The 24,974-nt window shown below is 55.4% G+C and overlaps 2 protein-coding genes across 2 annotated transcripts in view; one reads left to right on the plus strand and one right to left on the minus strand.

The window, feature by feature from the left end:
- The window catches only part of CATSPERD (cation channel sperm associated auxiliary subunit delta), a 50,648-nt gene extending 27,545 nt beyond the window's left edge, over positions 1–23,103 (plus strand). Inside the window, exons 13-24 of the mRNA XM_045991444.1 lie at positions 2,831–2,944; positions 3,723–3,812; positions 4,794–4,852; positions 7,732–7,810; positions 9,734–9,786; positions 11,474–11,548; positions 12,646–12,774; positions 14,573–14,756; positions 19,785–19,942; positions 21,083–21,280; positions 21,441–21,516; positions 22,885–23,103. Of these exons, the coding sequence (XP_045847400.1) occupies positions 2,831–2,944; positions 3,723–3,812; positions 4,794–4,852; positions 7,732–7,810; positions 9,734–9,786; positions 11,474–11,548; positions 12,646–12,774; positions 14,573–14,756; positions 19,785–19,942; positions 21,083–21,280; positions 21,441–21,516; positions 22,885–23,103 (1,434 nt within the window). The remainder of the gene's footprint in view (positions 1–2,830; positions 2,945–3,722; positions 3,813–4,793; positions 4,853–7,731; positions 7,811–9,733; positions 9,787–11,473; positions 11,549–12,645; positions 12,775–14,572; positions 14,757–19,784; positions 19,943–21,082; positions 21,281–21,440; positions 21,517–22,884) is intronic.
- PRR22 (proline rich 22) lies at positions 22,406–24,967 on the minus strand. The gene is made up of 3 exons (XM_045992059.1): positions 24,830–24,967; positions 24,664–24,726; positions 22,406–24,269 (listed from the first exon to the last, which is right to left on the minus strand). Exons 1-3 carry the CDS (start codon positions 24,957–24,959, stop codon positions 23,119–23,121), a joined length of 1,344 nt encoding a protein of 447 aa, XP_045848015.1. The 5' UTR covers positions 24,960–24,967; the 3' UTR covers positions 22,406–23,118.
- Positions 24,968–24,974: the final 7 nt, after the last annotated feature.

Here is a 24,974-nt window from a genome sequence, read left to right on the forward strand (position 1 = left end):
TCATTTTCATTTTATTTTATTTTTCTAAAGATTTTATTTACTTATTTGAGAGAGCGCACAAGCAGAGGGAGTGGCAGGCAGAGGGAGAAACAGACTCCCCGCTGAGCAGGGAGCCCATGTGGGGCTGGATCCCAGGACCCTGAGATCATGACCTGAGCAGAAGGCAAATGCTTAACGGAAGGAGGCACCTAGGTGTCCCCATATCACAAATTTTATTTATTTTTTAAAAGATTTTATTTATTTATTAGACAGAGATCACAAGGAGGCAGAGAGGTGGGGTGGGGGGTGGGGGGTGGGGGGTTGGGGAGCAGGCTCCCTGCTGAGCAGAGAGCCCGGATGTGGAGCTCGATCCCAGGATCCTGGGATCATGACCTGAGCCAAAGGCAGAAGCTTAACCCACTGAGCCACCCAGGTGCCCCTCAAGACTCATTTAACTGAACACTTAACATTTCTTTAAAATATATCACAAATTTTAATCCATTCATCCGTACATGGACACTTAGGTCGTTTTCATGTCTTGGCACGGAGCTGCAGTAAATATGGGAGGAGATACCTCTTCGAGACAGTCATTTCATTTCCTAGAGATACACACCCAGAAGCGGGATTGCGGGGCCATAGGGTAGCTCTACTTTTCATTTTCGGAGGCAACCCTGGACTGTTTTCCAGCACCCATTTACATTCCCAAGGAAATGCCATCTTGGGGTCTCCCCTGTCCAGCAGCAACCTCATCCCATCTCTCGATGCTCTGAAATCCACGGAATCAGAAATAAGGTCAGTGCTGTGGTCCCTGGAGCCCAGCTGACTCGGTGTCCTGTGTCTGCAGGGCCGCTCCCCTTCTGAAGGGCTGCAGAACAGTCACAGAGAGGTTTCAGGGTGTCCATCTCCAAATGGCCTTTGACTCCATGGCACTTAAGTGACGTGAGAAAAAAAATGAAAATGTCTGCGCCACACACCGAGGATATTGATTTATTAAAATACCCTTTTGTGAAACGATGGTGCTGATAGATGGGGGTGGTGTTTTTTTTTTTTTTCTTGTTTTCCTGACTTGCCACTGTAAAATATCCATCCCTAGCCATGGGGACTTTCTCGTGGGCTCTTGAAATCCCATATCTGGAAATTGCTGGTCTGAGGCACACGTGGAGGAGAAAAAGAGAGAGTGAGAGCGAGCCGTAGTAGGCTCGTGGCTGTCCCACTAGCAAGAAGTCTTCCCAAATCCCACCAAAAATGACATCAAAATACAAAACAAACAAACAAACAAAAAAACCAAAAAGCACCCAAACAGCAACAACACAGCATAGCGAAAGCCCACGGATGATGGAGGCCTGGCGGGCTCAGTTAGAGGAGCGTGTGACTCCTGATCTTGGGGTTGTGAGTTCGAGCCCCACCCTGGGTGTGCAGCCTGTTCCAAACCAAAAACCAAGACTAAAACAAACAGCAAAAAGCCCATGGGCGAAAGCTGGGACAGGGGTGCCTGGGTGGCTCAGTGGGTTAAAACCTCTGCCTTCTGCTCAGGTCATGATCCCAGGGTCCTGGGATCGAGCCCCGCATCGGGCTCCCTGCTCAGCGGGCAGCCTGCTTCTCCCTCTCCCTCTGCCTACTACTTCGCCTGCTTATGCTTTCTCTCTGTCAAATAAGTAAATTTAATTTAATTTTTAAAAAAAGGTGGGGCAATTAGTTGGATAATCTGAGTCCACGGGGATATAAAGAAGTGACTGAGTAAAAAAAGGAGCAGAGACCATTCCCCCTACCGTAGAACTCTGAGCCATGTGCTTGCGTATATCCCTCCTGGAAGAGTTTAACCCCCGGCCTGAGGCTGGACTGGTGTCCGTCACGTGCGCACAGGCAACAGTCTGGAAAGGGGGAGTAGTCGCTTGGTAGTGGAGAAGCCTGACAGGGACCAGATTAGCCGGGAGATAGGATCCACTTCGACAATCCCGTAGCAAGGGCAGGAAGCCCCAGGTTCTCTTGGCTGTTTCTCCACCCCAGACCTGGAATCAGTAGCTTCTCCAAGAAGCATCTCATTGGCTGGCTGCCTTGCTAGGATGGCAGGAAGCCAATCCGTTTCCTTGAACATGGGGTAAATAAAAGGCAAGATGCAAGCCTTGATCCCATCTTCCAACTGTTCCAATGGGTCGGCGAAAAGTAGAAGTGGGAGAGAGTCTGGGAAACTCCCCCGGCAAATGTGTGCAGACGAAATGATAGAATGTGGTCTTGCGGCAGCCCCAACATCAAGAAGAGTGGCAGCCAGCCCCAGGCTCTGCTGATGGAGGATCAATCACCCGTTGAGTCTTGCCAACGTGATCCAACCCAAACCCAACGGATCCAGCCGCCGATCTGCCAGAAACCCTGAGCACAAAGCAACACGCCTACCTGCACTAGGAAAATCCAGACCGTGGGCATCTACAGGTCCAGCTTCCTGGGTGCTTCAAAGTTGCATGGAAACGGAAAGAAAGGGATGAGGCGGCGGGGGCGGGGGGCTGGGGATTGAAGGAGCCTTCGAGAGAACAACGTTTGAAAATGGGCAGGACTAAGTCCCCCCATCACCTAGGGATGCACACGCAGCAAGAAAGCGATTGTGGGAAAAGTCAGGTGTTGGGGGGGCACTTCTGGAGAGAGGAGGCCGTGCGGTGGGGTGATGGGGGGGGACCTCGGGGATCTTCTGGGGGCTGCAGGATCTAGCCAGGAAGACACCGGCATGAGTGACAGATTGGAAAGTTCCATCCCTGGGGGAGACCACCGAGGGCCTCCACCCGCTCGTCTGCTTGTCCGTTCTGCTTTTGGGAACAGGAGTTTGGTTTAATTCATGGATTTGTTTGGCGTTTCTGTCTAGGCGGAACTTCTTGAAGGAGAATTTGACAACAAAATGTACACCATTGACATGAACAGCAAATTGGAGCTGACCGCCCTGATGATCCCGCGGCCCGGCATGTCCCTGATCCCGCTGGTAAGGCTGCCTCCCACGTCTGGCGGGCACTCCTGCAACGGGGTGCTCCCCAGTGTCCCAGGCTCTCAGAGCCCCCTGGGGATCCCAGGGGAATCCTCGCTCAGGATGCTTTATAGACATGCCCTGTCCTGCTCCGCAATGAGCCTCTGCTGTCTGGCCTCCTCTCCCCGGACCTGTGTGCCTGGCTCTCCACCCTTCTCCAGGGCTGCCCTGTGCTTCCCATAAGCTCCTCTTCCTCTTAGTCTTAGCCGGAGCCCGACTCATGCCTTCTCTCAGGCAGTAGGAGGTGCTCGAGAGACAGTGGGTTTCCCCGGAACTGAAGCCCAAATGTCCAAGCCTGGACTCTTGGGTACAAGTAAGGGATCTGAAAACGTGGGGGCGGCGCGATTAATGCAAGTTCATGGGATGACGTCCAGCCAGCCGGGACCAGCGCCTGGAAGGGGACACCAGGCTGGCTCCAGCTCTTATCCGGGCTCTCCTTCCCAGCTCCTCCTGTGCGGGTCGGGCCTCTGGGTCTCTCCAGGCATCCAGGACAGGTCAGGGGTCTGCAGCTCTGGGCTGTCTGCAGCACGGGGCTCAGAGGCCACAGCTGGGGAGTCGTTGATGTGCGGCACATTCGGGGATCAGAGGGGCACCGGCTTTTGCAGAGCAAGCTTGCTTTTCAGTGGGAAGGTGCACGAGGATACGTGTGGATGAGACCCACACCCCCCAGTGGCACCCCTTTGTGCCAACTAGCCCAGAACACCTGTGTGCGCTTCTCCTCCCCGGCCCCTGCCAGGCAATGGTGAGCAACCCCCACTCGCTGGGCCTGCAGGCCATCATCTATGAGGACGGCTACACTTACGACGGGAACACCAAACACAGGCTGGTGAGCTGCGCCCCCCGGCCCACCCCAGCCCCAGTTGCACGTGAGGAAGGGCACAGCCTTGAGGGCCACCTTAAGGCGCTCCTTGGCCTGACCTTCCTCCCTCCTTTCCTTCCTTGCACACAGCGCACACAGCAGGGTAAGGCGCTGGAGAATCTGGAGAGGACACAGCCCGGCCCCTTCCCCCAGGCAGGCAGCAGTCTCCCAGGACAAATGAGGTCTTTAAGGTGTCACGGGGATAAGCTCAGAGGCCATGGCAGGGAGCCTAACACAGCCCTGGGGAAATGTGGGTGGTTGGGTAAACTGAGGCATGAGGATGGAGGTGATCTAGAGGGACCAGGAGAGGCTTAGCCAAATAGGAGTCTGGAGGATTCATGGGGCAAGCCAGGCCTCTTGGTCGCACTACGGGCTTTGTGCTTGACGCCAGAAGCCTAGGGTGGGGTTGGAAGGTATCCAGGGAGCAAGGGCAAGGCATCAGTCCACCACAACAGAGCCTTTGGACCAGTCCTTGCCACCTTCTAAAGAAGAGGGGAGACAGTCACCCCTCACTACAGGTCCTCCAGACAAAGACAGCAAGGAAACACAGGGGCTTGGGGTGGCCATTTCCATGAGCTTCTAGAAGTCTTTCACCGGTGGTACAATTAGAATCAGGGGAGGGTTGGGGTGCCTGGGTGACTCAGTGGGTTTAAAGCCTCTGCCTTTGGCTCAGGTCATGATCTCAGGGTCCTGGGATCAAGCCCTGCATCGGGCTCTCTGCTCCGCTGGGAGCCTGCTTCCCTCTCTCTCTGCCTGCCTCTCTGCCTACTTGTGATCTCTCTGTGTCAAATAAATAAAATCTTTAAAAAAAAAATCAGGAGAGGGCTGGATGCTCTCCAGGCTTCTCTTCCCAGGGCCCCATCCTACCTCAGCCTCCCCCGAGCCCTGACTGTGCGCGGCCCCAGGCTGTCCCACCGTCGCAATGCCCGGTTGCCCTTGATTCCACAGAACATTTCCCTGAAGCAGCAGCACCACTGGGGCAGAGCCGACCCCAATTTCACCTCCAGGTATGTGGTCGGTCACCTAGACCGGAGTGGGGGAGGGGGTGGCCCAGGCTATCTAAGGAGTTCCCTTAATGGGAACTGAGAACCCGGGGCCAAGATCCAGACTCCTTCCTTCCAAGGACAGTAAGTAAGACCAGAATAATTGAAAACCCTTGCTAAGTGGAGGGATCCTCAAAAAACTAAACCTAAAATTTAGCAATCCCATTTCTGGGTCTACACCGGAAAGAACGGAAAGCAGGGACTCAAACAGATGCTGGGATTCCACTCCCAGGAGGTCCCCAGAGTATATAGTTCAAGAAGCTTTAATTCTAGATCTAGAGTTTTGTACCACTGTATGGTATAATTGAAATTTTCTAAGAAAGTAGAACTTAAATATTCTCACTACCACCCCCAAAGAAAGGTAAATATGTGAGGTGAAGGGTGTGTTGGGGGTGGGATCCTTTCACAAAATGCACAGATACCAAATAATTACATTATATACCTTCACAATCTTACAATTTATCAGTTTTACCTCAGCAAAGTTGAAAAACGTAAATAGAAAGTTGAAAAGAAAAGTACGTTGTATGTTATTAATATAGAATGCATGTTCTTCTCTCCCACACTTATGGTGTATTTATTTTAAAATCGCTCAATTTGGGGCGCCTGGGTGGCTCAGTGGGTTAAGCCGCTGCCTTCGGCTCAGGTCATGATCTCAGGGTCCTGGGATCGAGCCCCGCATTGGGCTCTCTGCTCAGCGGGGAGCCTGCTTCCCTCTCTCTCTCTCTGCCTGCCTCTCTATTTACTTGTGATCTCTCTCTGTCAAATAAATGAATAAAATGTTTAAAAAAATAATAAAAATAAAAATAAAATCGCTCAATTTTTATATGTACTTGGCCATTAGAAACGTCCACCAGACCTCCCAGGAGAGATTTTCAGACCACTTGCTCAGACTTTAATCCAACAAAGCTATGACTGAACAGCCAGAGAAGTAAAACCAGTAACAACAACAACAACAAACTCTTTTCTTGGAAATTAAGAGGACACTTTTCTAGATAATCCTTGAATCTTAGAATCCATGGAACACACCCAAAGTACTCAGAGGAAAATGAGTACCCCGAGCACTTTTATTATTAAGGGAGAAGATGGACTAAGGATGCACGAACTAAATATTTAACTTAAAGAACTAGGGGAACACAAAAAGAAGGGAATTAACAGTGATACAATCTGAAATGTATTAAATAGAGGCCAAAAAACAGTATCAAGTCACAGTGAGACATAAGGCTGGTTCTTCAGAAGACCAGTACACTAGATGAAACCCCGTGATCCTCACAAAGGAGGAGAGAATTGAAATGAACCTTGGGAATAGAAAATGAAAAGTATGGACACAGAACCCATGAAAAGAATAGTTGGGGGGGTGACTTCCTCAAACTAAAAAGCTTCTACATAATGAAAGAAACCATCAACAAAGTGAAAAGGCGACCTGCTGCCTGGGAGAAGGTACTGAGGCTAATCTCCACAATATGTAAAGAACACACACAATCCAATAGCAACAGCAATAATGCGATTACAAACGGACAGAAGATTTGAATAGACACTTTTCCAGAGAAGACATCTAGATGGCCAATAGTACGTGAAAACATGCTCAACGTCACTGATCCTCGGGGAAATATAAATCAAAACTACAATGAGATACCACCTCACACCTGTTGGAATGGCTAAAATCAACAACACAGCAAACAACAGATGCTGGTGAGGATGAGGAGAAAGGGGGAGCCTCTTGCTCCGTTGGTGGGAATGCAAACTGATGCAGCCAGTCCGGAAGACAATATGGAATTTTGTCCAAAAGTTAAACACAGATCCACCATACAATCCAGTAATTCCAGTTCTGGATATTTATTTGAAGAAAACAAAAACACTAATTTGAAAAGATACGTGCACCCCTATGTTTATAGCAGCATTATTTACAGTGGCCAAATTATAGAAGCAACGTAAGTATCCATCTATAGAAGAATGGATAAAGAAGATGGAGTGTATGTGTACAATGGCATATCACGCAGCCATCAGAGGAATGGACTCTTGCCATTTGTGACAACATGAATGGATCTTGAGGGCATTGTGCCGAGTGAAATAAGGCAGAGAGAGACAAATACCATATGATTTCACTTACATGTGGAATCCAAAAAACCCCAACACAAATGAACAAACAAGCAAAACAAAACCAGACTCGTAGATGCAGAGAAAAGACTGATGGTTACCAGAGGAGAGGGGGGTTGGAGGGTGGGCAAAACAGGTGAAGAGGATCAAGAGGTACAAACTAGCAGTTACAGTATAAATAAGTCACGGGGCTGTAATGTACAGCAGGGGAATATGGTCAATAAGAATGTGCTAACTTTGTATGGTGACAGATTGTAACAAGGATTATTACGGTCATCGTTTTGCAATGTATATAAACCTCAAATAACTATGTCATAGACCTGAAACAAATATGGTATTGTATTTCACTTACACCTCAGCGAAAAACAGAACAGGAAAACATGTATGTAGCTCGGGGATAATGAAACTGGAACTCAGATGTTTTCAATAGGTTATCATACGTAAATGAACAAAACTGACTCAAGAAGAGATAGAAACTCAAGGGAGGGTGGGGCTGCCATGTAAGAGCAGAGGTTCTCTGTCACTCTTCTGAAACAAATGGCTGAGTGGATGGATGAGTAGATGGATGGATGGACAGATGGACAAACGGAGGGATGGAGGGAGGGAGGGATGAATGGATGGATGATGGACGGATGATGGATGATGGATGCGTGCATGCATAAATAAATTGATGAGTCAGTGATTATTTTTAACACGGACCCTATGTGTGACACAGGTGTGCAATACCACACAATCCCATTGCCTTGCAGCATAAAGAGACCCACAGGATCTACCATCACTCTGGACATAGCCAACAAGGAAATTTCGTGTGTGGACCTCAAGCCACTGGTATGTCCCCAATTTTTGTTCCATATTCTTTGTTGTTAGTGTTAGGAATGATGGCAGTGGTGGGGGGTGGGCACGGCACCTGGGTACTCAGTCAATTAGGCATCTGACTCTTGATCTCACCTCAGGTTTTAATCTCAGGGTCATGAGTTCAAGCCCCACGTTGGGCTCCATGCTGGGTGTGGACCCTGCTTAAAAAAAAAAAAAAGAATAAGAGCAGTGGGCCTCCTCTGTCTTTTCCTTGAGGGGCTGGCTGAGCCCATGCTCAGAATCTGAAAATGGAGGTAATCCTGTCCCAGTTGCCAGGGCCACTCCCCCCCACCCCCGCCCGACAGCATTCCCCAGGGCGCCCCCTCATGACTCACCATCCTCGGAGCAGGTGCATGGATAGTCTCTTTCCTTGTTGGACATCCCCAGAACAAGACTCACCGACTCTGGTCACAGCACTCTTGGGTGCTCCAAGAGAACGGAAAACAATATACATCCACACAGAAACCCGTGCACAAGTATTCATAGTGACATTTTCATAGTAGTCAAGAGGTGGAAGCAACCTAAATATCTACCTGCACGTGAATCAATAGACACACGAGGGCCCATCCTCACACTGGAATTCAGCCTTCGAAAAGAAGGACGTCCTGACACCGCTACAACATAGACCCCAAGGACACGGGGCTCAGCGAGAGCAGCCAGACCCAGAAGGACACATCCCGCAGGTCCCCACTCCCAGAAGGTCCCCAGAGGAGTCCCATCCGCACAGAGAAGAGACCATGGGAGCCAGGGTTGGGGCAGGGGGTGGGGAGTCCATCCTTTGTGGGGAAAGAGTCTCCATGTGGGGAGATGGAAAGTTCTGGAGAAGGATGGGTGTGCTTGATGCCACTGTGATTTGCCCTTAGAAATGGCTAAGATGGTGAATTTTAGGGACGTCTAGGTGGCTCAGTTGGCTGAGTGTCTGCTTAGGTCGCGGGTCCTGGAATTGAGCTCCTACATCGGGCTCCCTGGTCCATGGGAAACCTGCTTCTCCCTCTCCCTCTGCCTGCCGTTTTCCCTGATTGTGCGCTCTCTCTCTCTGTCAAATGGACGGATAAAATATTTTTAAAAAATGGCGAATTTTATGTTGTATGTATTCTATACCACAATTTTTGTAAAACTGATATAAACCTTGCATTCTGTTCCTTGATAAATCCATGTTTGTTTGTTTGTTTGTTTGTTAAAGATTTTATTTATTTATTTGACAGAGAGAGAGAGAGATCACAAGTAGTCAGAGAGGCAGGCAGAGAGAGAGGGGAGGAAGCAGGCTCCCTGCCGAGCAGAGAGCCCGATGCGGGACTCGATCCCAGGACCCTGAGATCATGGCCTGAGCTGAAGGCAGAGGCTTTAACCCACTGAGCCACCCAGGCGCCCTAATCCATGTTTGTTTTAATATAAAGACAATAATATAAAAACTTAATATAAAAGTATGAAGTTTGTCTTAATATGCTTTTAGACTCCCTTTTACATCTCTGAGGGGTGACACCATACCCCAGTTTGAGAAGCCCATCTTAGCTTTTTGAGAAGCACAAATAGCTTTTTCCTCTTTTCTCCTGTTTGTTTATTGAAGCCCATCCACTCATTCATTAGTTGGCTCATTCATTCATTCATTCATTCTCCCCAGCCTTCTATATGCCAAGTATTATCCTGCATTTACAAATTGGTTTCTGGTTGGAGCTAAGTGATGGGGGCACTTAGGCTCGCCCCATAGCTCTGGGAGGGTCTTAGGGCTTGAAAGCTCCAACGGCCAAGCCTGGCTCCAGTGAGTCCCAGGAGCCTGGGTCACCGTGTCAGGATCTGCGCTCATCATGTCTCCCCTGGGCGTGAGTGTTTGCTGTGGCTGGGTCATCAGTGGCCCTCACCGACCCAGGTCAGCCTGTCCGCCTCTCTCCTCCGCAGACGGCGTTCATTTCAGTGGGTTGCGACCAGGAAAAGAAGATCATCATTCAGAAGTAAGTGTGTGAAAGTCGGGTGACACGGTCCTGTCCACTTTTGTGTATCTTTTACATTTCCATAGCAGATAGTCCAATAATGAGTACTAATGGTTTAAGTTCGTCTTCTGGCACAGTGGCCTCTCTCCTTGATCAATTTGGTGATATTTATAATTTTTTCCCCTCTTCCCTAATCCTTTGTGAGTTCTCTTCCTTTTATGAGTCCCTGAATTCCTTATTTTGATTAAAATTGCTTAGGGTTTTGGGTTTTAATTGGTTGCTGAAATTCTGCAGAATTTTGCCTTCAGTATCCATAGTTACCACCCCCGGGGAATGCGGCCATGAGAATCCAATTTAAAAAAAGAAAAAAAGCCAGAAGATTGGCCAAATTGCCATACTTTCCCCCCTCCGGCAGTGGTGTGCTGATAAATGTATAACAATTGGTTCTGGGTGGAGAGGGAGGCCCCGAGTCCAATCATGTGCCAATTCCTGTGGTGTGAATACGCCCACCCTGTCGATTTCCAGCTTCTGCTGGCCCACAAAATTCCAGAAGATTTAACACTTGGCTCTCAGGAGCTCGTCGAGGCTGGCTTCAGTTCTCCACTGCTCGAGGGCAATGATAAACTCAGGTGATGATTTTACCAGGTTTCCCCCAAATGGAAATGTTTTGTTGAATCAATAAATTGCATCGTTAGGACGTGTGTACGGGGAACATTGTTTAAACAATATACAAATAGCTTCTGCCATAAACAGAGTAGGAAGATATTTGTCCCGCATGGAACCAACAAAGGCTCGCATCCAGGCTTTATAAAGAATTCCTACAAATTAATCATTATAAAAAAAAGACAAATTTTTTAAAAAGGAGCAAAAGTCTTGAACAGGCACTTCTGAAAAAGAAAAACTAAAGAAATCCATATGCTCGGTAAAAGCGCTGAAAGGGTGGCCAACCTCACTTAATAGGAAAAAGAAAACGAAAATTTTCTTAGAGGCCAAATTCACTCACCAGCGTGGTGAAATTTAGAGAGCGTGGCCAGTAGCAAGGGCTGGTCAGCACGGGGAGCCCCAGGCGGCCTCCGGAACGCACCAACTTTGTGGGCGGGTAGGTACGTTTTTCAGGTGCTTTAGAAAGCACGTCTTTTGACCCCGCAATTCCAATCATGCATGTGGACACTGGCAAGGGTTCCAGAATGTTCTGAGCAGTATTATTCCTAATAGCTTCTAGCTGGAAGCAAGCCAGCTCGAATCCCTTGACAGGAGGATGGACAAACAGGTACGGTGGTTGGATGAATGGACTGTCCCAGCCATGCAAACCATCAAGGTAGAATTACCTGGACGGGGTTGTAGAAACATGGAACAGAAAGCACAACAGAACACACACAATGTGATTCTAGTCTTTAAAACCCCAAATCAGGCAGAAAGAAACCGTGTTGCCTAAGGAGGCCTGCCCGGATCTAACGCTACAAAGAAAATCCAGGAAATGATTGTTTCAAGAGTCAGAACACCCAGCGCCTAGGTCTAGGGCTCGTTCTCCCACATGAACTCGGGCTCCTTGGAGACTCTGGCCAGGGATGATGCAGACTGAGCCTGCAAGTAAGAAAGGACTCAAAAATGAAACCAGCCAGGGTATACGTGTCCAAGGGAAGAATTCACGATCCTTTCGGTGCTGCGTGGGGGTAGGGAGCTTCTCACCACCTTCTGTCGCTCACAGCGAAATCTCAGCCTGCCAGAACAACATCCTTGACCCCGTGGGCCTTCAGGACAATTACAGCTACGTCATTGAGAGGTGAGCCCGAGATTTCCATTCAAGCCCTCCCTCCCGTGACTGCCCCCGAGCCCCAAAGGCTAATTGGAAATCATTTTTATTTATTTTTTAAATTTTTATTTATTTATTTGACAGACGGAGATCACAAGTAGGCAGAGAGGCAGACAGAGAGAGAGGAAGGGAAGTAGGCTCCCCGCTGAGCAGGGAACCTGATGCAAGACTTGATCCCAGGACTCTGGGATCATGACCTGAGCCGAAGGCAGAGGCTTTAACCCACTGAGCCACCCAGGCACCCTGGAAATCCTTTTTAGATTGATATCTGGACTGTAGGGAATCTGAGGCGGGGCGGGGAGGGGGCAAGTAGGGAGGTGCGGGTCTGCGGGGAGCCCGTGCAATGTGGCAGGACCCCCCAGCCCAGGCCACCCCGCTGTCATCTCGCCAGCCTCCCACCTGCTCTTGGAGCCTGGGCACCTGCTCACCTGAGCGAGCAGAGGTAGCCAGACCCCGTCAGCCGAGGCGGGAGGGGGTGAGGGCCAGGATGACCCTCTGTATGGCGTGGCTGGTCCTGAGTGTCATTGAGAGAGCATGGAGCAGAACCTGGCCCTGCCTAGCACCCGAGCACAGAGAGCCCCCGACCCCCAGCAGGGGAAGACACGTGTGTGTTTTATACACCACAGCCCCTCAGATACGAGCCAGGAGTCAGGCCCCTGTCCACACTCACGGCCAAGGGCCAGCTGGGCACTGCTGGGCTTGCTGACCAGGGAGCCCGCAGTCAGACCTCGTGGGGGCACGGAGGGGCCCATGAGGCGGGACCCCAGGAAAGAGAGGTGAAACCGGACGCACGTAGAGAGATAAGAGGCCTGAGAGACAGAGAGAGGGACAGAGATAGAGACAGAGACAGACAGAGAGAGGGAGAGTTTAAGGAGTCCGTTCGCATCAGTGCCCACAGTCTGATGGGGGAGGCCATCGGCGTAGGGAACTGTTGCGGTTCCAGTCCAAAGGCTTTGGGCTTGGCGCCGGGGGCCAAGGGGGCCCGAGACGTTAACTGTCTCAGGGTTCCTGGGGTCGTTCGGACCATGGCTCTGAACGGCCCCCTGCTGCCACCTGTCTCTGCCTAGGGACGCCTACGACCCCAACTTCCAGGGGCAGAAGGCCAATGAGGACCTGGTGGTGGAGTACGAGTATGAGAAGCTGGGCTGCCCCAGCCTCGTCTACTGGAACAACCCCTGGAAGCCCGTGGTGGAACTGTAAGACTCCGGGTCGGGGGGCGGGGGGGGCCTCCAATCCGCCCGCTACCTCCCACAGCGCCCCCTCCTCCCCGCCGGGCTCCCCACTCCTCTCTGTACAGCCTGGACCCCCCAGCCGGCCCCCTAGGCCCCGCCCTTGCTGTGCCCTCTCGCTGCAATGTCTTTTCTTTCTTTTAAGATTTATTTATTTATTTGAGAGCGCGAGAGCCAGCGCACGAGTCGGGGGAGGGGCAGAGGAGCGAGACACTCCGGCGGACTCCATGCGGGCTTGATCTCCCCACCCTGAGATCGGGACCTGAGTCAAAACCAGGAGTTGGACACCCAAGCGACTGAACCCCCCAGGGGCCTCCTCTCCCTGCAATGTCTTACCTCCCACAGCCATAACGAATACCACCCGCTAGGCGCTCTAATGACAGGCGTGGGTTTTCTCAGGGTCCAGGAGGCTGGAGGTCCAAGGTCAGAGCGGGGCACGGCTGGGTTCGCCGAGGCTCGCTCCTTGGTGGACAGGCGGCCACCTCTGCCTGTGTCCTCGGGCGGTGGCGGGAGTGAGGACAGCCGTGCTCCTCCTCTTCTCCCGAGAGATCCGGCCCACCCTTCTGACCTCGGTCAGCCTCAACCACCCCTTTAAAGGCCCCACGTCCAAACACAGTCACAGGGGGAGCTACGGCTGCCACGTGGGCGTCTGGGGGGACACGACTTAGCCCATGGCTCTCATGTCACTCCCCTTTTGGTGGACTCTACTGCCTGCCTTCATCACAGCCCCTGCACACCCCACCGCGCGTAGCTTCCACACTGTCCTGGGTGGTCAACCAGCCCGGGGGGCCCCTGGAGCCCCCGCCCGGGGAGACCAGAACCACGCCACCCTGGGAGGGAGCTTCTTCATTGCTGCCCCAGATCAGCGCTGCCCAGTGGAAGTTCTCCATCCTTCCGTGCAGCCCTGTCGGCAGTCTGTAGCTCCATGTGGCTCCCGAGCACTCCCGAGGGTGGCCAGGGCACCCCAGGAACCGGCTTCTCCATTTTACTGATGGGTAATTGATTTAAACAAGGCATGTGCTGCCCGGGGCACAGCTCCGTGTCCCGCAGCCCGGCCGACTCCATGGCGGTGCGCTGACTTCCTGACAGCAGAAACCCGCTTACCCTTGAAAACAGGTGGGGTCCTTCGGACCACACGTGTCCGCTCCCGTGGCCCTAATCCCATGCACTGGCAAGACTGTGGGCCGGGCATGCGGACCGAGCCCCAAACTCTGAGCCGCCATGTGGGGGGGGGGGGGAACGCGAGCCCCTGTCCGGTAAAGATCAAGGAAAGCGACAAGCCAGGTGAAGGACCGGAACCCCCACCTGCCAGGAGATCACAGAGGTGTGCCCTAAAATGATTTTGAGAACAACCGGAATCAACAGCCCTAAATATATCCCTTTGGAATGTTGGCAGGTGGCCTCCGAAAAGTGTCAGAGGACAGGCCTGAAGGGTTGTGTGTGTGTGTGTGTGTGTGTGTGTTTACTTGCTTATTATCTAATTGGCTCTAGACCTTCACCCTAGAGGCAGAGAGGCACAGCGGGAAACAGGGCCCGCGCCCCCCCCCCCCGCCTCTCCCCCTCCCCCCCCCCCCCCCCCCCCCCCCCCCCGTCCCACCTAGCTGCTTCCCTCCGCAAAGTGGCAGCCTGGGCAGGCTTAGGGGGAGGGGATCACCGCCTTCCTCCCTGCCCTCCGTCGCCCCCCCCCTGCCGCCCCCAGCATGGGCTCATCACACCCGGGGGCTGCCGCATCCCCCCTCAGCCCCGCGCTGCGCCTGTGTCCCAGGTGGCGGGAAGACAAGTTCCAGGAGGTCATCGAGACAGAGTTCGTCCTACTGGAGGTGCATGGGCTGTTCACGTACACCTACTCCCTGACCGCCCAGACGGCGCTCTGCAAGGCCCAGCCGCAGAACTGGACCACCATCCTGGGGACCGCGGGCGACAGGAGGCCCTTCGCCTGGGACCGAGAGGTACCGTCCACTCCTTTTCCAAGACGGGGCCCGGCAACGGGCTGCGGGTCAGCGGTCAGACGGCGCGGACTGGTCGGGCCGGGGTGCGCGTTTGGGGGCTCAGGGCCCGGCGTGGCGGGGGGGGGGGGGGGTTGCACGGCGGAGAAACGAGCGCACGGCAGGAAAACGTGCTGCCGCGCGGGCAGCTGCCAGCCTGCCGAGCCGCGGGTGTGCGCTCCCAGCCCAGGCCAAGGGCGCGGATGCAGCGCGGCGACGCGGCCAACAGGTGGCGCTCGCTCCCCACGCCTGCAGCCCGGTCCCGCGGGCGGACATCGGCTCCTTTTTTTGCGCTCCCTTTCTCAGCCCTGCACCTCCGAAGCTTTCTCTCCGCACTCCTGAGTTGATCACTTACTTTCTTACGGACGATGGGTTTGCTTTTTTTTTCCCCCCAGTCTGAAGGAAGTCCACCTAGCCTACAAGCAACCCTGTGAAAGCGCGCTCCCTTCCACGATCCGCCCCGTGCCCTCGCCAGGCTGTACAAGCACCACGTCCCTGGTCTTTGTTCGTTTTTTCTTAAATAGAGAAAGCCACGTATCTGTGGTTTGCGTTTATTGTAATGTTCCGACTGTGCCCATGCGGAGTTGCATTCTTCTCGCTAGTGCGGTCATTCAGAGTAGCGTGCGTTTAGGAGATGGTCCCTTACTTTTTTCCATCAGTCCCAGTGACTGGCAATTTTGAATGCCTGCGTTTCCAGCACGTCTGGATGGACGGTTGGTTACAAGCCACTCCGCAGCCGAAACCCGGTGCAGCTAGCTCTGTCAATGTAAATGGGGCTTTAGAGGCTAAGAAACAGCCTCCTTTTCCCATTTCATGTGGTCTTTATATGACCCAGGTTTTTTTTTAAACTCCCAAAGACCTTTTTCTTTCTTTTTTTTTTTTAAGTAGACTCCATGCTCAGCTTGGAGCCCAGTGTGAGGCTTGAACTCACAACCCTGAGATTAAGACCTGAGCTGAAACCAAGAGTTGGATGCTTAACTGACTGAGCCACCCAAGTGCCCCCCCCCTTTTTTTTTAAGATTTTATTTATTTGAGAGAGAGACAGTGAGAGAGAGCATGAGAGGGGAGAAAGTCAGAGGGAGAAGCAGACTCTCCAAGGAGCAGGGAGCCTGATGTGGGACTTGATCCCAGGATTCTGGGATCATGACCTGAGCTGAAGGCAGTCGCTTAACCAACTGAGCCATCCAGGCGCCCCCCCCCCCCTTTTTTTTTTATAAAGTAGGCTCTACACCGCCCATGGGGCTCAAACTCACCACCCTGAGATCAAGGGTTGCATGACTGTACTGACTGACCCAATCAGGTGCCCCAAACCCCTTTTAAAAATTAAAGATTTAAAATTTTTTTCAATTGTGGTAAAACATGCACAACCTAAAATGTACCGTTGTAATCATTTCAGGTGGCCTGAAGCACACTCCCACTGTCCTGTGACCACCCCCACCCTCCGTCTCCAGAACTTTCCATCTCCCCAAACTGAACTCTGTCCCCACAAAGCACAGACTCCCTACCCCCTGCCCCAGCCCTGGCTCCCACGGTCTCCTCTCTTTGTGGACAGGACTCCTCTGGGGACCTCCTGGGAGTGGAGTCCTGTGGGATGTGACCTGGGTCTGGCTCCTCTCACTGAGCCCATTGTCCTCGGGGTCCCTCCGCATCATGGCAGGTGTCAGAGTCCCTTCCTTTCTAAGACTGAATAACATTCCACTGGATGGATGGACACCATTTATTCACCTGTCAGTGGACGCTGGGCATTGGGGTTAATTAGTGTTGCTATGAACACAGATATACACATCTCTCCTTGAGACCCTGTTTTCGGTTCTCACCCTCAAGAACTCGTCTAAACCTAATTCCATCCGAATTCCCAATTCCATCCTGTTGTGGGCTAGGGTTTCAACATACGAATCTGGGGAGGCGGGGGACACGTTCGGTGCCTAACAGGGACACAACCAACAGGGCCTGGTGAGGGACGGGATGATGCGGGAGGAGAGGGGCAGAGTCAAGCGTTGACTTCATTTCCAGCCTGAAGCTCGTGGGCAGCCCCTGGGGCCAGTGACATCAGGGATGAAGTGGGAGCAGCAGAAGGAAATACAGAGCCTATTTTTGTGGGGGGAGCTCAGCAGCGACACAGAGGAGGCCAGGGGCAAAATATACGGACAAGTGAGGACTGGCACGGGTGTGAGAACCAGCTCTGTTGGGGGGCTAACTTAGGGATGCGTCTGCCAAGGACGCCAAGGGGGGTCCCGGAGGAGGGGTGCCTCGTGGGGCACTGTGTAGTCCCACCACGCAGGGAGCTGCTGACAGAGGGGAGGGCCTGTTGCTGTTAACAGCCACGAGGCTGAGCTCCAAGGGCTGCCAGGTGCCCGGGCACAGGTGAAATCAGGGGTCTGCCCTCACCCTGTCCCTCGACCTGTGGGGGGAGGTAGGCAGGGCCTGGGTTTGGGGAACATACACCCAAGTGGCCATCCACACCATGGACATTGCTTCTGCATTTGTGTTCTGGTTTTTAATCAGAACTTCCGAACCCGCAGAAAACCCGGGAGAGTGGTAGGATGGACAGCTGGCCATTACCACTCCCCTCCAACTCCGCAGGGTGGTTTCTCGGTTCTGCACCTCGGACCTGCGGCATGGGTGGGGTGCCCCTGCAGGGGGTTTCAGTGGCAGGTCTGAGAAGGTTCTCTCTTGTGTGGGGCTTCTGCTAGGCAGGAGCTGGGCTGTCTGTCCGTGTGCTTTTTCTCTCCCCAGCAGGGTAGCCTGGGATCCCTTACAGCGTGGCTTGGGGTTCCAAGAGTGGAAGCTTCCAGACCCCCAAAGTCCGGTGCTCCCAAGCTGTTAAGCCACTGCCCCACTGATGGGCATGCGCTATTTCCGGTCTCTCACTTTCATCCACCCACATGGGTCCCTTGTCCTGGGGAGCTGTCTGCAGGCGGGGAAGGCTGGCTGGGTAATAAGGTACACGTGTGCTCAGTCTGGGCCGATGCCACATGCCTCCCACCACGCACCTGTCTCCACAGCACACCAGCTAGGTGTGCCACCCCAGGAGGGACAGGTCCAGTTCCGTGTGCCTGACTTCCGCTGCGGGCGGGCTTCGGGCTTCATGCCTTTTCCTGTTGGAGAGCCACTTTCACTTCTTTTCCTTGCTCGCTTGTCAAGAGCTCTTTCTAGAGCTGAGAGATTAACCCTTTGTTGCAATGCAGTGGCAACACTCAGTTGTGTCCGTGATGTCGTCTGAGTTTTTGCTGATGCCATGTGAGAGGAGCCCTTCAGTTTTGGGTGTTTTTTTTAAAGATTTTATTTATTTGGGAGCGCCTGGGTGGCTCAATGGGTTAAAGCCTCTGCCTTCGGCTCAGGTCATGATCCCAGGGTCCTGGGATCGAGCCCCACATCGGGCTCTCTGCTCAGCAGGGAGTCTGCTTCCTCCTCTCTCTCTGCCTGCCTCTCTGCCTACTTGTGATCTCTGTCAATAAATAAATAAAATCTTAAAAAAAAAGATTTTATTTATTTGACAGAGAGAGAGGGAGAGAGAGAGAGATCACAAGTAGGCAGAGCAGCAGGCAGAGAGAGAGGGGGAAGAAGGTTCCCTGCTGAGCAGAGAGCTCAATGCGGGGCCTGATCCCAGGACCCTGAGATCATGACTTGAGCCAAAGGCAGAGGCTTAACCCACTGAGCCAACCAGGTACCCCAACCCTTCAGTTTTTTTATATCACTGGGCTCCCCATCACTTTGACTTTCTTGCTTTTCCATTTTCTGTCTTTTTATAAGCCCCGCCCCCTCCCATCTGGGTCCACCAGCAAGTAGTGCAGAAGGGCAAAGTATTGTGCTCAGAGAAGCAGCATGATGTACTGGTTGAGGGCAAGCAGCTGAGTTCAAGGGTGTTTCCCTTCGTACAAAATCCTGGGCCCTGGAGACTGGGCCGAGAAGCTGCTGGTACCCCCCTGACCACTTCTTGACACCATGGCCATGCTTGGCAGTAGCGCCAGTGAGAAGCCCCAGGAAGGTGGCTCTGTGCCCTCTCTACCTTCAGATTTCCCAGGTGTCCCAGTGAGTTAGGGCTTCTGTGACAAGAACACCACACACCGGGTAGTTTTGATGCCAGAGATGGATCCTGTCCCAGTTCTGGACGCCGAAGTCTGACATCAAGGTGTTGCCAGGGTCGGTTCCTTCTACTGGTGAATGAGAATCTGTTCCAGGCTCTCCCAGCCTCTGGTGGTTTCCTGGTCATCTCTGGCGTTCTTGGCCTTGTAGACACACACCCCAATTTCTGCCTCTGTCTACACATGATGTTCTCCCCAGGCAAGTCTGGGTCCAAGTTTCCCCTTTTTATAAGGACACGAAACTTGTTGGATCAAGGGCCACCCTAACGACCTCAATTTTTTTTATAGATTTTTATTTATTTATTTGACAGACAGAGAGAGATCACAAGTAGGCAGAAAGGCAGGCAGAGAGGGAGGAGGAAGCAGGCTCCCCACTGCGCAGAGAGCCCGATGCGGGGCTCAATCCCAGGACCTCGAGATCATGAGTTGAGCCAAAGGCAGAGGCTTTAATCCACTGAGCCACCCAGGCGCCCCAACAACCTCATTTTAACTGGATCACTTGAAAAAGACCCCATCTCTGAATAAGGTCACATTCTGAGGCCCTAAGAGTTAGGATTCCGGCATATCATTGGCCATGGGCTCATTGTGTGTGTGTGGGGGGGGGAACACGTCAGGCCGTAACACCAAGAGTCCGTGAAATGGAGGCATCTGATTCACACCCAGACTCGGGGATTCAAGGCCTGGACACAGGAGGGCAGGATAAAGGCTGAACAGCCACCCACAGTGTCCCTCCAAGGTCACACACCACCCGCCCCTCAGGCACTTGGCCCTGGACTCGCCCCCATGGGTGCTGGGTGAGCAGTGTTGCAGGTGGGGCCCAGCCCGCAGCGGGGGTACATCTGTGGGCACGGGCCCGGCCCTCCCCAGCCCCCGGAGCTAGGGGGCATGCCTCTGTCCTTCTCCCCAGAACTATGTGAGCTGCCATGACCCCGACAATGAAGCCCCCTTGAGATGGCCAAACGTCCCGTATCAGATCCTGGGAGGCCCGACGGCGAACAAGGTTATTTTTGACCAGAGGAACGGAATCTACATCTTCTACATTTCTATCGTGGATCCGCACTACAGGTGAGCAGGGGTGAATTGCTCCGTGCCAGGGGCCTTTGGGGGGGATGGCTGGCTCTCCTGGGGTGGGTCGCGCACAGGCAAGGGACCCACTTTTCTCCCTCCCCTGGGCGGGTCCTGGATAAACATCAATGTTCCCAGCAGCCCAGACTGTCCCTGGCATCCGAAGTTCTAGAGGACATTTGCTCACTCCCTAAATAAGTCCTTACTCAGAGCCCACGCTGCGTTCCGGGGGGGGCGGGGGCAGCAGTTGGGGGCGGCCACGCCCCTCTCAAGCCCCATCTCATGGGTGGAGTGCACGTGCAGACCCTTAAATCTCCAGGGATCTCGCAAGCCAATTGTCCTTCCCTTGGTTGCCTGGAATCAGCCACGGTGGGAGAATTTACACCACGGGATTCGGCACACCCTACAAATTCAGCCCTTCCCCCTTAGAGCTGGTTGTTGAATATTTACTAGGCACGTGTGCAAAGGGGTTTCTAGGTGTGCTGGCCTAGGTTGCCAACACCTCCCACTGTGGGGGTGCGTACGGGACAATATCCTTCCCCCCATCATCTATCCTCTCTAGACAGATAGGACGTCCAAAGTACATGGAGAACTTGCCTTGAGACCCCACGCCTTGATCTAGGGGGCCCAGCTCTGGGATGGCCACGGATGGGAGGACGGGGTGGCACATGTAGAGAGAGGACTGCCTTTGTCCGCACCGTGGGTCCAGCGAGTTCTCCTTTACCCCGGGTCCCCTCTCCTGGGGTGCCCTTCCCTCCCGGCCTGCTACACCCTGGGGCTCGCTGCCCGCCTTGGGGACGCCTGTGGCCCCATCACGCCCGCCCTCAGCTTCCACTCGGGAACGGGATGGTTAGTCCGCCTCGCTAGACTGAGTCTGGGCATGGAGTCAGGGAGACGGCTGGTCCCCAGAGGAGGAGGGGACCACAGGAAACCTGGGGGAGGACAGGACTGTTGCCAGCAGACAGAGGACAGCAGACTCAGACTGGAGAAGAGCTGAAATGGACGGAAATGGAACCAGGCGTCCCAGCTCAGCACCCGGGGCCCAGGACTCCTTTCTGTGGGTTTTAGCACATTCAGTGGGACGAAGGGCAGGGCCCATGGGACAGCGGCCCATGGCCTCTCTCCACCCACCCCTTGCAGCTACTGTCACTTGGAGACCACCTTCAGCATCTACGTGTACGGCGCCTTCCCCCGGTCCGTCATCCTGGCGGAGGTCACGATCATCCCGCTGGTGGTGGTCATGCTGCTGTCCGTGTGGCTGGCCTACGCCATCCCCAAACTGCTGCGCACGGAGAAGGGCGTCAAGTTCAAGGGCTTCTGGGTTCATCTGTGCACGAGGTGCCGAAAGGCCTGTGCGTGTTTCCCAGGCAGGTGCTAAGTGCACCCGGGGAGCCCCGCGCGGCCTTAAAGCGTTCTATAAAGCGGCCGGTGGCGGTGTTCGTGCCGCGTGTTCGGAGCGTGTTGTGTCCTCCCCCCACCTCCCATCCTCCTGTCGCAGCCCCCCCGCTCCGCGGCACCTGCGCCGGCTGCGATGGGAGCGGGGCAGCCCAGACCCTCGACGGGACGCGGGGGAGGCGAGGGAACGGAGCACCCCACGGGGAGAGAGGCGGTCCCCTGAAAGGCCTAAGGCACAGCCCCGTGGCCCGTTAGAGGGGCGCGGGGGGGTCTGGAGGAGGCAGCAACTGCCGGGAGTCCGTTTCTGGGGTATAAACCCTCCCGTGTATACAAACACGCACACGTGTGCTCTGCTGTGTCCCCGGAGGAACGTTTGGAAGCATGATTTCATGTGCGTGCACACGTACGGACACGTGCCTACGGCATAGACGCAAGCGTGCCCGCGCACACATGTACACGGGTGTGCCTGGGCAAGGCGCACGGGCATAGCGTGCAGAGACACACACGGGTGTTTGGCGGTGTGGATACAACGTGTGTGCGTGCATCCCTAATGTGCGTACAGTACCCGTGTTTACCCAGGACATGAACACGTGTGTACGCGTCTACACATACACAGACCTGCACCCATGGCACGTGTACACAAACCCGCACGTTTGCGCACGCATGCGCACGTGTACACAACGCACACAGCCGCGTGCGCTCTCCCTAGCCGTCCAGGGCGGTTCCCTCCCCTCCCACCACCTCACTCGGACTCCCGGGTGGCACGGGACGGCCAGTTCATCCCAAGGGAGAACTTGGGTGGTCCCGTGAGTTTCCTGATTCTTCTGAGGTTCCGTGAGTATATTCCACGGTCCGCCTCGTGGCCCAGTCCCGTCTCAATCCTGTCGTGGAAGCGTGACCTTGACGGTGCAGGGAGCCCACTCTGCCCGGTGAGCATGACGGCGGCCACCCTCCACGTTAGGCTGACCGCTAACGTTAGCATTGACCTCGAGGACACCAAGCCCATTTGCCAACGTCTTTTGCCAGGGCCTTCCCTTCGTCAAGCGCACTCGGCTTTAATCTCAAAAATACCCGAACGTGGCCACAGGGAGAGGGGAGCTCGGCAGGAAGCGAAGGGCAGTGGGCTCCAGGCTCCTCTAGCCGGGCACGGAACGGGGCCCGGCGGGGCAGACTGCGCCGCCGTCTCTCCGGAGCTCTGGGATGGCGGTGCCACGAGGTGAGCCCAGCAGGCTCCTGGCGCAGTGCTCGGCAGACAGGAAGTCCCGAGTTCCAGCTACCGACTCTGCCTCCACACACCCAGCCAGCCCCCGGGGCTAACCCAGCCGAGCTGGACCACGAAGGCCCAGGGACCCAGCCCAGGGCCTGGGGCGGGAGGCCCCCTTCGTCCTCTGCAGGGGGAGAGAAGCAGGTTGGGGTAGGGGTGTGGGGGAGGGTAGGCCTCATCCCCAGGCCACTTCCTGGCCCTCTCCGGGCAACCCTTTCCCCACCAAACACCTGGGCGAAAGATCCTTACAGGGCAGTCCGGACAGCGTCTCCCCACCTTCCAGAAGCCCCCGCTCCATCTCCGCTGGCGGACTTTCTGGGGAGTGGAGAGGAGGGATTCAGGACTCCTCAGGACGGTAGGGCTTCCCGGCTCAGCTCCGGAAGCCCAGCACCCGGGAGGTGCTGAGGGCCCGCTGCGACGGTGCAGGAGGGGACCGTCCTCCACGTCCAGCCTCAGCCTGCTGTCCCCGGGCCCCGATGCCACCGAGCTGACAGTGAGCTGAGAGGTCAAATCCATTTTAATGGGGGGTGGCTCCCAGGTCCTGCGTGGGCCCTGAGGGGGCGATGCTGGTCGGGCCCGCTGCCTGCTTGCCCTTGCCCCCCTGCCTGCCCTTCTTGGTGGACGAGGCGCCGGCCTTCCTCTTGCCGGACAGCTCGGGTCGTGCTGCGGGGGCCGCGGTGTTGGCGACGGGGGGCCCCGGGCGGGGTGGCGGCTCCTCATCCAAGGCCTTGAAGTTGAAGAAGTAGTCCACGTTAGACACGGTGTCCAGGATCTCGGGCACACTGTAGTCAAAGGACAGCAGTTCGTCCGGCAGGTGCAGCGAGCGGATGTCGCTGGACGAGTCGTCCCCGCCGCCCCCGCTGTCCGGCAGGGCTGGCCCGGGGGCCTTGCGCGGGGACCCCTCGGGCTCAGCGTTGCCCGGCAAGCAGTCGAAGAGCTTCATGGCGTCTTCCAGAAGCACCTTCTCCGGCAGCACGAAGGCCCTGGCTGCCTCGGGGGTCCTGGCCTCGCCCGCCCCCAGAGGGGCGGCCTCCGCCTCCGCCACCTTGGGCTCCCCGGGGCCCGGCGGGTACAGCAGGGCCGGCCCAGCGCCACCACGCTGCAGCTCCTTGGAGGGGAAGGCCAGTGGCTCGCTGGGCCCATGGAACTGACTGAGGCGGCCCTTGAGGTGGCCGTAGGCACTGGGGGGCAGCGCGGCCTCCGCAGGGAGCGTGATGAGCAGGGGAGGCAGCTTGTTCTCCTTGGGGACAGGGGGTGGGGGCGGGGCCGGGGGTGGTGGCGGGGCTGGCCCCAGGCCTTCCTTGAGCAGGGGTGGGGGCAGCTCCATGTAGGCGGGGGGCCCCCCATCGCCCACAAAGCCCAGAGCCTCTGGCCCAGGCCCCTCGGGGGGGAAGTAGGGCACGAGGTACTGGGGGCCCCCAGGCAGCGGCTGGTAGTGCGGGTACGGTGGGGGCGGGGGAGCCGGCACGGGGGCCTTGAGGTAGTGCTGCGGCTCTAGGAGGTAGGAGGCGCCTGGGGAGGCGGGGCCCCCGGCCGGACCCCCGGGGGGTCCCCCACCGCCCACTGCCGTCAGCTTGTACAGGGACGACTGGCCGAAGTCGGTGGTGGCCCACTCGATTCGGTAGATGCGGGGGTCAAAGAAGCACCCGCAGGGTGCCATCTGGAAACCTGCGGGCCAGGGAGGGGCCGCCCTGAGAGGAGCTCTGAGATCCACCTGGGGCAAGGAGTACAGGCTAGGGGAGGGGAGGGGCAGAGCCCAAACCCTGGGGGCCCATCTGTGGGACAGGGGACAGACACCTGGTCTGGGGGTCCATCTGCGGGATGGGGACAGAGATCCCGCTATTGGGGACCCATCTGGGAGTCGGGGACCCGGGTATCGTTTTGGGGACCTGTCTGGGGAACGGTGGGCAGAGGCTTTGCCCCTGAAGGCCTACTGGAGGGACCAGAGACATATGCCTTACCTTTTGGGGGACCCCTAGGGCCAGGGGCATGGGCAGGACAGGCCCCGGCCCCTCTAACCCACCCCCTGAATCCTCATCAAGGGTTGGGGGGAGGCTGGTACCTGCCGGAGGGGCTGGAAACACCTCTTTCTCCGGGTTTGGGGGCTGATAGAGGTTGGAGGAGCCTGTGGACAAAAGCAGGTGGCTGGGCGGGGTCCTGAGCCCTGGTCCCCCCAACCCCCTTGGGGACCCCGACACCCACCACACCTGACACCCTCCGACTCGTACCCACAGCAGGAAGAGGCTCCATGCAGGTGGGAGCAGGCTGGCTGCCTGACCCCTCGGTGCCATCCAGGCCCCGGGGGCTGAAGCCTTCTTGGGGAGCTGTAGGTGCATAGAAGGGTTTGGGGTGCTGCATGGGGAGGCGGAGGGG

The sequence above is a fragment of the Meles meles genome, chromosome 20 (genome assembly GCF_922984935.1).
Source record: "Meles meles chromosome 20, mMelMel3.1 paternal haplotype, whole genome shotgun sequence".
NCBI classification, from domain to species: Eukaryota; Metazoa; Chordata; class Mammalia; order Carnivora; family Mustelidae; genus Meles; species Meles meles.

What these genes read in the sequence shown, in the direction of transcription:
- PRR22 (XM_045992059.1), bottom strand. Translation starts at nt 24,959, where the DNA reads ATGCAGCACCCCAAACCCTTCTATGCACCTACAGCTCCCCAAGAAGGC. An exon ending in GGAGCCTCTTCCTGCTGTGG is followed by an intron (nt 24,727 to 24,829) that starts GTACGAGTCGGA and finishes TTTTGTCCACAG; the next exon opens with GCTCCTCCAACCTCTATCAG. An exon ending in GTTTCCAGCCCCTCCGGCAG is followed by an intron (nt 24,270 to 24,663) that starts GTACCAGCCTCC and finishes CCTGGCCCGCAG; the next exon opens with GTTTCCAGATGGCACCCTGC.